The sequence below is a fragment of the Suncus etruscus genome, chromosome 20, assembly GCF_024139225.1.
Source record: "Suncus etruscus isolate mSunEtr1 chromosome 20, mSunEtr1.pri.cur, whole genome shotgun sequence".
Classification (NCBI taxonomy): domain Eukaryota; kingdom Metazoa; phylum Chordata; class Mammalia; order Eulipotyphla; family Soricidae; genus Suncus; species Suncus etruscus.
The window spans coordinates 23,508,611-23,523,463 of NC_064867.1; the positions used below are offsets into that span (position 1 = coordinate 23,508,611).

Consider the following 14,853-nt stretch of genomic DNA (forward strand, 5'->3'; position numbering starts at 1 on the left):
GCCTTTACCACTCCATGCCACTACTCCAGCCCACATGTTTATTTTGTTTGGAAGCAATATCTAGAAGTACTCAGGGGCTACTCCCCATGCAGTGATTGGGGAGCAGTGACAGGCTTTGAACCTGGGCTTCATCATACAAAGAATGTTCTCTATCCCTCTGAGCCAACTCCCTAACCCATATACATTTTTATTTAAAAAAAAAAAAAGCTATAGGTTAAACTGAAGGGGCAGGATATAATTTAATGATTTAGAGCAGGGGTCTCAAACTCAATTTACCTGGGGGCTGCAGGAGGCAAAGTCGGGGTGATCTCTGAGTGCAAAGTCAGTAGTAAGCCTTGAACATTGGGGGTGTGTGACCCAAACAACTAAAGCAAAACAAAACAAAACAATTCAATAAAAGATTCTTCTAGGGCAGGGCCACAAAATGTTTTATGGAGGGCTGCAAACGGCCCGTGGGCCGCGAGTTTGAGACCCCTGAGTCTCTATCTTGCAAGCATCAGGATGTAATTTCCATCTCCATTGCCTCACTGTAGAATAAAAATAAAAAAATAAAGTCCAGGAGTTGGGTGAGACTGCCCAGGCACCCTGTTTGTAAATAAACCCTTAGGCGATAGGTCTGATAAAGGAAAGTAGTGGCAGAGAAATAATACATAGTAGTCAGAAAAGTCACTTTATTCCTCATGGCCTTTCCTTATCATGTGCTTTTTCCATCTTCCCTGTGCTCTCACTGCCCAGTGCCTATGCCATATGCTTTTTCTCTTCAGCACAAAGCCAGACTCTTTATTATCTAGAACCCCACACCCCAGGGTTGGGAAAAGCCCTATAATTCAGGTGGGTTTTACATACCAAAAGAATAGGTTAGGGATAAAGGAAGTTTGAGGGAAGGGTTCACTTTACATCTCCTTATACACCAACTTTGAGTCTGGCAGCTCTGTCATTCTACTAGGTGTAAAAGGGCATATCATTGTAGTTGTATTTTCCTAGTAACTAAAAATGATTAACACCTTTTGATAGCAGATCAGTGATTTAGGATTTATTTTCTTCTAGAAAGTCTGATCTGTCAGAATAATTTTTTCTTGTTTTCTTTTTTTGTTTGTTTGTTTGTTTTTTGTTTTTTGTTTTTTTTTTTTTTGAGATGGCCAATCCAGTGGTATTCTCCACTCAGGAATTACTCCTGATGATGCTCAGGAGACCATTTGGGATACCAGGGATCAAAACCTGGTCTGCTGTATGCAAAGCAAGTACCTTACTCATTGTAATATCTCTCCAACCCAATCTGTCAGAATTTTTTCTGCAATCTAGATAGAGTCCATGTGAAATACACATACTGCAAATAGTATTTGCCTTCATGTGATCTGCCTGCCTACTCTCCTTAAAGATGTCTTTCAATGAGCAACATTTTTTATTTCGATGATCAATTGCCATTTTTTCTTTTTTTCCCCCCTGTCTGACTAGTTATTGCTTGCTTACCTTTACACTCTGTTTCCAAGTCCACCTCAGCTTCAGTTATTCACTAGGAAGACTGCCTAGACTGAGAAACCTTTCTATACTCAATTACAGTATATTCTATCTGGACAGTACAAATAAAAACCATGAATTGGGGGTACCAGTATAGGCCTTTAGTTGCCATCTCTCAGTAGAGTGCTTATTTCTCCAGGAAGGATTATGACAATATGTATTGCCAATCAGTGAAGCTGACCAAGTCACCCAAGCAAGTCAGGGTAGCCACATAAGCAGTGTTCTCAAGACTAGTGTGGTCCAAACCTGAGGTAGACAAAAACTCTTACCAAAGAGGACAATTCAGGAAGTAAGATTCCGTGTCTCTCTCCTTTTCCATTGCATTGAAACATAAATAATTGGGGTAGCACAGATCTACAGTTAACACCTTTACAAGTCTCAAAGATCTTAATCATTCTTCTAAAAGCTGTATGGTTCTAATATTGGCTCTAAGATGGTATTGATCTTTGGTTGCCTTATGTTTGTATGAGTGAAATAAGATGAGATTCATCTTTTGCTATATGGATAACCAACTATTAACTAACCAGGATCATTTGTTTAAAGTTTTCTCCCTTTACACGAAATTGAACATTTGGTTGTAAACCAGTTAACTACATATGTTGAATTTATTTATGGAACTGTATCTTTTCTCCATATTGGCTTTTCAACCACAGTTGCTTAACCATACAGAACTGCTTTATAGCAAGTTCTGATTTTAAATAGTTTTAAGTCTTCCCAGTCGTTTTTTCCTCAAGCATTATTTTGGAAATTCTATGTCCTTTGCAGTTCTATATGAATTTTCATAGAACCAACTTACCAATTTCTGTCAATATGATCAGAATTTTTATTGAAGTTATATTATTTCCAAAGACCAAATCACAACCATGCAGTCCAATGGGCATGATGGACATTTATATCATTCACAAATGATACAGCTCCTGTCTGGCACATAGAAATTTCTGTAAGGCCTTTCACAGAATGAACTACTTTTATTTTTAAAAGAAGATGGGACCAGGGAAGGAGGGAAATGGGAGACATTGGTGGTGGAAAAGTTGCACTCATGGGAATGTGCCTATTCATCTCTTCTCCACAGTTTTGAATGGGATTGTTGAATTTTGTGAGTGCTTTAGATATTACTCTTTTTTCTGATGTACTTTGTACTAATAGTATTTTTTTCCATTATTAGTATGTCTGAGTTTATTTTGCTGTGCAGAGCTTTTTAATTCAATGTAGTCCCTTTTGCTTATTTTTATTTTTATTGTCTTTGTGGTCCTCTTACTGAGCATATCTCTGCAGTCAATTTCCTAGAGAGATCTGCTGGTTTATTTTTTCAATCTAATTATAGATTCTGGTTTAATATCACTCTCTTTAATCCACTTTGAGTTTACTTAGTCCACTTAGAGTTTTGTGAATGGCATTAGGTAAAGCTCTAATTACAGTTTTTTACATGTGGTTATCTAGGGTAAAAGGATGCTATTTATCACCTACTATGCATTTACCCACTTTCCTTTACTTAAAGTAACAGAAGTTTCTTTCCTATTTGTCTTCAGAATGTAAGTATTGCCCATTCATTTGTTATGGCCAGTGACATTTTATGTCCAATCAGTAGCTAGGAATTTATGTCACAAACTTGCTTCCCCTCCATAGGTCCCCTCGCTGCCTTTTACTTTCTTATTCGTTGCTTTGTGAAAGCTGTAGGTATTACAGTCCCTTTTGCTTCTGTGAGGACACACCCTGGAGAGTTGCCCCCACTGTCTCAATAAAATCCTCATCTCTAAAGCAAGCAGAATACAATGAATAAAATAGAAAATCCAGTGTCTGAAAACAACTATAAAAAGCACTAAGATATGCATAGTGGGAATTCAGAAAGGAGGAGAAGGGGAGAGGGGAACTAGTTACATAATAGTCATCAAGAATTTCCCCAATTTAATAAGACACTAAATTCCAGTTTAAAGAAGTTTGAGAACACTAGCAAGATAAATTTTACTTAATTGATAATACTGATGATGATGATGATGATGATGAAGATAATATAACCACCCAGCAGTGCTCAAGAGCTTTGTGTTCAGGAGTTATCCCTAGTAGTGCTCCACATATTTTATGTGATTTCAGGGATCAATCCAGTGTCAGCTACATGCAACACAAGTACCATACCTACTGTACTATCTTTCCAGCCCCACCAAGTTGTTGGTGTTGGTTCTTGTTGTTGTTTTGTTTTGTTTTTTGTTTTGGGGCTACACCCAGCAGCATTCAGGTACTCCTCCTCTTCCATTGAGAAGTCACTCTTGGCAGGCTTGGGAGACCATATGGGATTCTGGGGATTGAGATCAAACCCAGGTCAGCTGCATGCAAAGCAAACACCCTCTCCACTGTGTTATTGCTCTGAGCACCCACCAAGTTTTTTTTTAAACTAAATTCCATATTTTTACATTCTTAGTATGAAATAAGAGGAGGGACCACCTTATCTATGCAGGAGCATAATTTAACATTACAACCAACTACTGCTCAGAAGCAAAATGTTGATAGAGGGGTCAATAACCAATATAAACTTCTATAACCTGTGAAATTATCCTCTGAAAATAAATGTTTTCTCTGTAGTAAATATGTATTGTCAATATAAAGTATGTGACTATAAATATTCTATGATTACCCATATGGTAAGAAATAACCAATGATAGCAATGATCTTTTCATAATGCATTATTTTCAGGAAAAATTGAGGACATTGTCCATTCATATTCATATTAATTTTTTATTTTTGTTTAATAAGATAAAAAGTAGTATTATATTCAGATGCAAAGAAATCCAACCATCTGAAATGTTTTAAGGTACCCAAGCAACAAATGAGTCTATGAATTTATTTTAAAAAATGACAATGTAAGAGGCCTTGATTCATTTGCTCAATTAGATAGCAAGTAATAGCTTTATTTTTATTTCATAATTTCTATTGACATAGCATTCATTTACAATATGGAATTTTAGCAGTTTACTCCATACCTTCCTATCTTTACAATATTTACTGGCCTTATTGCCAGTGTTTCTGAGCCATCCCACCACTAAAAAGATGCCTTAATACACTCATCCTCTCTCCTCTTTACACCAGTTTTCACCTACTTTAGGAGTATTTTTTAAAAATATTGCCAATTTGTTTGCTTTAGTTATTCATAGTCCACTTCTGAGTGATATCATCCATTGACATTCACTTTTTAACATTTTTCATTTGCCAACATCACCCTAATATTTATTCATTTTGTCTCCAAAGAGACAAGTTCACCTTTATTTTATGACAGAGTCGTTAGTATTCGATTACATTTATAAACCATGGGTTCTTCATCAAGTAATTTTATGATGAGGTTGATTCCATATTTGTCTACTGTGATTAATGCTGTATTGAACACAGGGATCCAGATACCCTTTCAAATTAAGTGTTATGTTCTTTAAATGCCTAGAAGGATTACTATCTTAGAGTATAAGTATAGCTTTAAATTCACTATTAGTAAAATTAAATTAATAATTGAATAGATGAACCAAACTTTCAGCTTTGGGAAATACAGTAATAAAATTAGAATACAAGCAAGAAAAGTTTATATAAACTAAAGATTAATTTTTTTAAAAATATATAAACTAGGACCTAATAAAATTTATTTTAAAAACTTTATATTTAACGTCAGTTCTAAAAAATAAATGCATAAGTAATAAACCAGATAAACCAGGATTGTGACAAAATTTGGACACCAGTAGAAAAAAGCTTGTAGAGAATTTTTATTAAGATGATAATGTGTTGACTTCTTTTTTTTAAGCTATGAGAAGGTCTTAGAAGTGAATGAAAATAACTCACAACTCCAGAAATTGGAAAAGCTCCAAGTTCATTCTGTAGTGTTATGGCTTAGAAAGTCACACTACAGGAAATAAGCAGGGAGAGGGTAAGATGAGGCAATAACCCTTCCTTTTACAGTTACAGAACTGAACAGGATTCCAATTGAAAAGCCAGGTTGATTTCTGGTGTACGGATTTTTGAAGGTTCCTTAGATCTCCAGAAAATGTTTCTGTTGCTATTGATTTAACCAGCTAGATGAGGTTGTGCCAAAAGTAAGTTCTTGGCAGATTTTCAAGACAGCTCCTACTGGTGGTGCTACTTTTCATAACAGTATGTCAGAGAGAACTGTAGACTTCGTTTATACAGAATAGCTTATTAGATTTGATAGTTAATGTCTTGTTAACTACAAACTCCACTTACTATTTCAACAGTGCACTTTACACCCCATCTTTCATCTACCCTGAACCAAACCTTACTAGCCATCAACTCTGACAGCTGCATTCATTTTCATCGATTCATCACTTATAACTTAACATATATGACACAACCTGCAATATTTGTTGCTAATTATTTAGCATTTTATGTGAAGAATGTTGCTGGTCATATTTAGGATCTAAATGATCTAACTATGATTAGAATTGTCATCTTTGAAAAAAATTCGACATCAGGCTGTCTCTGGAAGTATCATGGTTTATAATTGTATCTGAAAATACTTAGAATCATCTTCAATAGTCGTTCTGAAAAGAAAATATTCTTCTGGTAGATGAGGGGGAAATTGGTTAAAAACAAAAAAAAATGTTTTACAAAAAGGAAAACATTCATCCCCTTTTAAGAGCTATTCAGATGAAAAATTGCTCTGCATGAGCTTGATCTATATGTTTTTCATGGCTATTAGTAGTAATGAAGATGCATTAACTATATTCTCTTGATAATGCTCTAGCAGTTTCTTAGTACTTTTATCAACATATAAATTTTACAACTGGCAATATGGGAATTTGACAAGTACATTTTTGTTTATAAAAAAGGGTAACAACATTATAACTTCTTCATATTTGTGAATTATGAATCTTATGAAATAAGCAAAACTAAAATGCAACAGAACTTCAATATCATGATAGCTCTCCTTTCTCCTACCACTTAAAAGAAAAGGAGTGATTGCAAGCTGCTTGAATGGAAGACAGTGCCAGAGGTGAATGCCTTCTTAATCCAGAATTTATATGTTCTTTCCATTTTATTCACTCTTTTTCTCATAAACATGTATTGAATGCCTTCTCTGTTGCTAAGATGTGGTGTCTGTAAAGTGAGAATTTTCTTGTTGATTAGGCTGCAGATGAAAACTAGAAGCAAGTGTAGAATAACCACTATATGTCCTACAGTAGCAAACATTATTCTCAATAATGTTTGATAGGACATTAAGTAGCTCTATTATTTGAAGATAAAATGCAATGTAAAAGGAATCATGTAAAGATGATTTTTTTAGTTCATTCAGTTATAAATGAATAGAGCCTTCTTTTATAAAACTGAGTTCCATGTTTTAAATGTGACTTGTCTTATCTCCAAAGCGATATGTCTCCCATACTTAGCTCATAATATTAGCTTGTACCATTAGAAAAAGGTTTATGAAGGAAGCATAGCATTCTTTCCTTTTTATCACCAGAACTATATGTTTTAGAGCTATATCAGGTAATGCCAAGCATACAGCTCTCATATTAAAATTAGGAGAACTAACACCATGCTATCAGGTAGAAATGAGAAATGGAAATGATAGTTAAATCCAAGATAACTAGAATCAAGTAAGTGAATTTCTCACGCTTAATTTTCAGTTCAACTTTTAGAAAGGAAAAGCAAAGTTAAGAAATGAAACATCTCATTTAATGAGAAATTAATGTCAATACAAAGTTTGGTATTATGAAGTTTAACTCCCTCTTATAAATAAATAGCATGAAATAATATTCAACAGAATAACCCTGGTATACTATAAGGTCATGAATCATTAAAAGTAATTCAGAGCTGGAGCAATAGTACAATGAAAAGAACATGTGTGCTGTGGTAACTTGGATTCAAATAAGGAATAAGAATTCAAAGGAGGAGCAGTTACACACACACACACATACACACACACACACACACACTAGTTTCATGCTAAAAGAACAAGGATTGAAAAAATGGTAGCAGAAGAGGAAGTGAAGATTAACAATTTCAGAGTTCAGAGATTGGTTGGGAACCAAGCCAAAGAGGAGGCAGGCCACAGTTAGGAGCAAGGTTCTTCATCCACTCTAAAAGATGATGACTTAGACGGTAGATAGATGGAATAGCCAGTTCACTTATAGTTATAGGTCCTGTTACAGAGTGGCAATCAAGCAGTTCATGAGAGAGGCAAAAATCCTTGCCTTTGGGAAATTTTTATTCAAATGAAGATTGGAGGTGGATAAAACAGCTACCAAATAAGTGAAATATAATACAAACTGAAAGTGTTGTCAAATAAATAAGTAAAATGGGGAAGAACTGGTGTGGAAACTTGTAATGGTGGGGTGCACTGGTACAGTTCTCTTGATCTAGGCATTTAACATTGCTTCTGTGAAGTTACTTTGTGATTCTCAGACATTCATCTTTCAAAATCAGATTAAATATAGCTTTGTACTCACACCCCAGGACTGGTAGGATATTTTATTAATCCCCTTATACTAATAACCTCCTCCCCCCAGGCTTGCTGGCCCTGCATCTCTCCAAAGGATCTTTCTTACAAGTTTTAGTCAGATGTTTATAAGAATATTTGATTAATATGTTCCTTTCTATGAAACGAGATATTTCAGAAGGGAAACTATTTGGGGCAGCCATAGTCCCAGTACCTTGAGCTGCATCAGCATATAACCAGCCCTATTTGTTGAATGAAAGAATGAAAAGTAAAAAAGACTATTTCCCATAAGCCAATTTTTAAGAAACTGTTATTTGGAATCAAGGATATGAGACTCAGTGGTAGTTTATTTAACTTACATTTGTGAGACCCTAGGTTGGATCACCCAGCCACTCTCCTCACCGAAAGAAAGAAAGAAAGAAAGAAAGAAAGAAAGAAAGAAAGAAAGAAAGAAAGAAAGAAAGAAAGAAAGAAAGAAAGAAAGAAAGAAAGAAAGAAAGAAAGAAAGAAAGAAAGAAAGAAAGAAAGAAAGAGAGAGAGAGATAGAGAGAAAGAGAGAAAGAGAGAAAGAGAGAGAGAAAGAAGAAAGAAAGAAAGAAAGAAATAAAGAAAGAAAGAAAGAAAGAAAGAAAGAAAGAAAGAAAGAAAGAAAGAAAGAAAGAAAGAAAGAAAGAAAGAAAGAAAGAAAGAAAGAAAGAAAGAAAGAAAGAGAAAGAAAGAGGGGCCGGAGAGATAGCATGGAGGTAAGGCATTTGCCTTTCATGCAGGAGGTCATCGGTTCGAATCCCGGCGTCCCATATGGTCCCCCGTGCCTGCCAGGAGCAATTTCTGAGCGTGGAGCCAGGAATAACCCCTGAGCACTGCCGGGTGTGACCCAAAAACCACAAAAAAAAAAAAAAAGAAAGAAAGAAAGAAAGAAGGAAAGAAAGAAAGAAAGAAAGAAAGAAAGAAAGAAAGAAAGAAAGAAAGAAAGAAAGAAAGAAAGAAAGAAAGAAAGAAAGAAAGAAAGAAAGAGAGAGAGAGAGAGAGAGAGAGAGAGAAAGAAAGAAAGAGAAAGAAAGAAAGAAAGAAAGAAAGAAAGAAAGAAAGAAAAGAAAGAAAGAAAGAAAGAAAGAAAGAAAGAAAGAAAGAAAGAAAGAAAGAAAGAAAGAAAGAAAGAAAGAAAGGAAGGAAGGAAGGAAGGAAGGAAGGAAGGAAGGAAGGAAGGAAGGAAGGAAGGAAGGAAGGAAGGAAGGAAGGAGAAGGGAGGGAGAGGGAGGGAGGGAGGGAGGGAGGAAGGAAGGAAGGAAGGAAGGAAGGAAGGAAGGAAGGAAGGAAGGAAGGAAGGAAGGAAGGAAGGAAGGAAGGAAGGAAGGAAGGAAGGAGAAGGGAGGGAGAGGGAGGGAGGAAGGAAGGAAGGAAGGAAGGAAGGAAGGAAGGAAGGAAGGAAGGAAGGAAGGAAGGAAGGAAGGAAGGAAGGAAGGAAGGAAGGAAGGAAGGAGAAAGAATTTTGTTATTTTATTATTCTGTGGTCACTATTTAAAATTTTTCCTTCTTGCCTCTTGGAGTTTATCAGGTAAGTTGTCATTTTTCAAAGTAGACATGTTTTCAGGCCTGTGAAGTTTGTAAAAATTAAATTTTTTCCTGTTATTAAATGATCCCTAGTTTTTCTTTTCTCTCCTTTTCTTCTTCTTTTAAACAGGACGAATGCCAAAGGTGCACCCCTGAATATAAATAAGGTCTCAAATAGCCTGATTAATTTTGGAAGAAAGTTGATCTCTCCTGCAACAGTCCCAGGCAGTGCCAGTGGACCTGTTCCTGGAGGCACTGGCAGTGGCACCTCGACTGCTATGGGTCCCCCCAGAATCTTAGCAGAAGCCCCCAGGCATCATTTGCTGCAGCAGCAACAGCAGCAGCAGCAGCGGTTGATGAAATCAGAAAGCATGCCAGTGCAGCTGAACAAAGGTAAGGAGAAGTTTGAGGAAATGTGAAGATCCCAGAATTCCCCTTGGATTTCCTCACCAAAACATCCCAGAACAAGAAATTGGCAAAACTTAACTTTCTAAAAGTTTGTTAGTAGATATTTTTTATGTTGGAAAAGTAGATGCTAGACTGATCTTATACTCAAGGATATATAGAAGGTTATTTGTTAGAACATTGTTTTCTTGCATCTGGAGCCTCTGATGGCCATACAGTGTGGTACAAATAGTCCCAACATAGACCTGGAAAACAGTTGGCTTTGATCTCCACTTGCTCTACTAATACTTCTGACAAAAGAAAACCTGAATCAGAGCATTCCAATACCCTAAGCTACCCTATCTGTACATTTCTCAGCATCATCTCTAGTCCAGCTATTTGCGTCTGAAGAATATAAGCTAGAATGTTAGCTTTGTCCAAGCAAATGTTGAAGAAAGAAAAGCTATACTCTCAAGCAGCCAAAGGAAGTGCATGGGGCCATACATTGAAAAGGAGGGCCACAGGGATATACAAACAGGGGAAAGCTAGGAGGCCAGCTGACTCTGATCTCTACTGGATGGCTCTGAGCAGCATTCTGGCCACTGGCTTCTTGCTTTGTCCCATTTCTATTGCAAGCCCTGCTTGAGTTTCTCGTTTCTGTATTCTGTTCCTCAGAGAGCCCCCCAATGTCTCACTCAGAACTTTATTTCCACTTACTTTTCAGAGACAAAATATATTCATCCCCTATTCATAGCAGATTAGAAGCAGCTGTGTTTATTTTTGGTGGTGAAACTCTGCTATCTATACTAAAGCAAGACATAGTAAGAGGATGATGGAAAATCTAAAGACCTCAAAATTCACGAAGTGTAATCTAAATCATTAGGGAAAATACCCTAATATCTGGTGTTGCCAATAACTACTATATTGAACTTGTTCCACTTTCGTGGGATTCTTGTTAAAGAAGACGGCATCCAAAATTATTTAAAATTTTAGGCCTAGAAGATAGCTCAAAAGGATGGGGCATGTCATGAATGGACAAGACCTCAAATGTCATCCCTGATATAAGTATGCATCCTAGGTGTAGCTATGCATTCCAGGTATAGCTTTGGTGGCCCTGGTCACCCCAAATACCAAAGTGCACCTATATCTTCAAGCCTAGCACCCAAATCATCAGGCCCACAGAGTGGGTTTGCATGTACCAGTAATAACTCCATCGCTGCTGGGTGAGGAGACCCCAAATAAATATATAACTAAAACAAGTTTACTTTATTGACATTTAAATTGTTCGATTTAAGTTAAATAGACTCTTATCTTCCAGTGATAGAAGGTGAGGATTATTCAATAATGAATATAAATGTGTAGTTCCGTTAGCTAAGCACATATTGTCCTTTGCTATATGAAATATCAAGCTTTTATGATTAGTATTTAAATTTATATGTGAATACTCAATATACCTTACATAAGATACCTCATTTGAATTGCCTTCTCTTTGTTTCTAATGTCGACCGATCACAGATGATTTAAAGAGAAGGAGACTTGGGATCATTAACATGTTGTAAATGTATTTTAATGTCAGGAGACATGCCCACTTCGAGAATGGAAATGAATATCATTTTATATTTTTCTTAATTGTACTGTTTTATTGTTTTAAACAAATCTGATTTCAATATTGCTTTGATAACAAGCTCTAGTCAGTAGTAATTCTAACTGATGGCAGGCAAATGAGTCAGAGAATCTCTTAATGCTGTCGCTTAAATTTTCTGAGGAACCAAGCCAAATGACTATAGAAATATAAAGTTGTGTCTCTAAGGAAATGTCAAGTATTAATATCACAGTAAGTGAGAAAGGAAGTGCATGAAGATGGAACAATTGATGAAAACGAAGTCCCCAGTTATAAGGAGACAACAGAGCACTTAGGCAGTGTATTTGGAACATGAGTGCCACTAGGGCATTTTCTAACTGATCCCTGAGCTAAGAGAAAGTGGCCTTGTTTGGCAACTGCTCTGTTTATTCCTGGTTCTTCTTTTCATGTCAATCTAAAAAGATAAAAAAAAAAAAAAAAAAAAAAAAAAAACAAGAGAAAAGAAACCTGGTCTGCTTCCATATTGGATATAAATTTAGATAAATATGTCTGCTACTGCCCTGCCTGTGTAAAAGGGTAAAGATAAAGCAGGTGTGGACAGATGGTGCAGGGTCCATTCTCATTACCCCCTGAGTCAGACGAGTCTCTGGTGGCTCCATAACAATATTCTGATTAATAACAATGCAGAAATCAAAGAGAATGGTTGAAACTCTAGAAATGAGTGTGACCTGTGTCTCATCCTCCACCAGCTCTATAGCCTGTCTATAGATTGTGAAACTCTTGACTCTATTCCCTTACTCCCAAATGAGAGGTTGGGTACCTTCCAGTACTTAAAAAAAAAAAATTCTATGGTTCTTCAGTGAACCGCAGATTTATTGACTATAGTGAAAAGATGTACCTATCAGTAGTTCTCTGTGCTGATTATGTCCCACTCATGGCATGCCAGTCTATACGTGTGTCACCTGGTCCCAGAGATCAGAGAGCCTTGAGTCAGCCTAAAGGCTTCTTTGGAATATTACTTCTACTCAGAACAGCCATCCACAGAGTGCCTTTGAGAAAAGAATCCTTTTTTTGTGTGTGTACTCTGCTGGAAATCTTGGAAAGTGGTTTGAAAAATAGCTGTATTTTTTTTTTTTTAGATAAAAATATGGGCCGGAGTGGTAGCACAGTCATAGGGCATTTGCCTAGTACAGGGCTAATCCAAGATGGATGCAAATTCGATCCCCAGCATCTCTTATGGTCCCCTGAGCCAGGAGTGATTTCTGAGCACAGAGCCAGGAGTAACCCCTGAGTGCCGCCAGGTGTGGCCTCCCTAGCCCTCCCCCACAAAGATGAAAATACCTAAGTTTGCAGGGGTCAATCAAATATTCCTTTATTTGTGCTTCTGTACAGAAACAATTGTGTAGGAAAACCAGGTTCCTTCTGTATGCTTTCTGTAGTTTGTACAAGTCTTGGGATTGACATAAAGTAAAGAAGAGGAAGTACAGGTGTCCTACCATAGTTTTACTGGTCATATTTTATACTAAATGAGCTGTCTGTCTCTAAATAAGCACTGGTAGGAATGCCAATAGAATTGAAAATCTTTTAATTTGAAGACAGTAGGTTCCCATATTGCCTGCATGAACATTTAGGGCCTCATAAGTTCTACTCAATACTGTTTAGCCCTTGCTTGGAATCTATACCAATTAAAAGATTTTATTTCAGTCATAGGAGATTACAAATGCGTGTACTATTAATTGAAGGGGATGATATAATTACAGTCCAATAATTTCCAAATGAGCTGATTGTGCCATAAATTATAATTGTACAAGTGGTCAGGGCACAGAGGCTGTTTTATTTTATTCAAAAATAAATTTTTCTACGTAGGAAGACAGAAGAAGCAAGTGTATTAACCAGACGTTATTATACGTAGAAAATAGGAATCCTTTTTAGAGGATGCTGTCTTTTTTTCTTTAGCTTATTCATCTCAAAATAGGACATTCCTGGGGCCAGAGAGCTAGTATGGTTAGGTTGCCTTGCACAGGCCAACCTGTGTTTGATCCCTAGCATCCCATATGGTCCCAACCACTTTTAGGAATAATTCCTGAGTGCAGAGCCAGGAGTAACCCTTGAGCATTGCAAGGTATGCCCCCAAAACAAACTACCAATAAAAAGTACACACTTTCCCCTGGTGAGCTGACCAAAGATTACTATTCCACATGGAACTTCATTGTCCAGGAAGGAAATGAAAGAATTAATGTTGTCCTTCTAAGTACTAGTGCACCCGAGTTCTTCACAGAATTTCCCTTCTGCTGCCTCCCTTTTCTTTCCGCCAGACCTAAAATGCACTCTTTTCCTTCCATTGCCTGTGTCTATTTTTTGAATTTGACACTTTGTTATTTTAAGCATTTACCCCAGGTCCAATTTGTCAATGAAATCTTGCCTATAATAAGTGTATCAAGTTTAAAGGGTATGCAGTTCACAGATTTATTTTTACATGTTGACATTTATAAGTACATGTGGTAACTTATGAAATCATTGATTACTTAATTTAAAGTTTAGTTAAAAATACTTTAGTCTAATAGAGGAAAATCAAGTTCAAAAGTGTCTCCTTTCTAAATGGCATATAACTTACTTTTGGGCAAATAATTTCTTTTAAAATACAGAAATCTAAAATCACAGCCATAGTTGTAGCTCAGTGGAATCTTTTTAGGTTAGAATCCTTTAATTACTAACATTTCCTATTCTGGAAATGAGTTGGATATGCTTGTTCTTTTAAGAATAACATATGTAGAAGCTTTTTAGAAAGAACTTTTAAGAGAGTATTTCTTTTTTTTAAAAAATTTTGTTTTAGCATTTCTAAGGATGTTTATTTTCTGATATATTTTTAATAATTGGGTTGATTACAAGTGTTATAGTCTTATGGGAAGGTATCATAAGTAAAATTGCTTTAAAATTTTTTTATGAAATCTAATTATTTTTTCTTATGATATCCAGGCGATGTAGTTACAGGAAGCGATGCTCAGGCTTCTGTTCCTGTCCAGACTCTAACTGACCTCCAAGGTACAGCTACCGTGGCCACATAGTCTCTCATTGCCTGCAGCATTGTCATTGCCTCTTCTAAATTCCTTCTTTTTGTTCACCTTCCATTCTGTTTATCAGTCCACTACCATTGCTTGGCCACTGAGTGGCACTGTTGCGTAGAACAAAAGTCCTTTCATACCATACCTTAGTGCCAAATCCGACTGTAATGTGGGCATTCTATTAAGTTTGCACCTGCCTCTTTCCTTGCAAATATGATCACCCTACATTTTGTGGTTATTTTTAACACTATACTGTATGCAGCATCCCACACTGAGTTGTCCTTTTTTGTTGCATAGGTGTTTTGTGAAAGTATTTGACAAATTAG

General features: G+C 36.4%; 1 protein-coding gene across 1 annotated transcript in view; it reads left to right on the forward strand.

Annotated features, from left to right (window-relative positions):
• TBC1D5 (TBC1 domain family member 5) overlaps positions 1 to 14,853 on the forward strand; it is a 543,770-nt gene that overhangs the window by 466,137 nt on the left and 62,780 nt on the right. The window contains exons 18-19 of the mRNA XM_049766154.1: positions 9,630 to 9,892; positions 14,442 to 14,507. Of these exons, the coding sequence (XP_049622111.1) occupies positions 9,630 to 9,892; positions 14,442 to 14,507 (329 nt within the window). The remainder of the gene's footprint in view (positions 1 to 9,629; positions 9,893 to 14,441; positions 14,508 to 14,853) is intronic.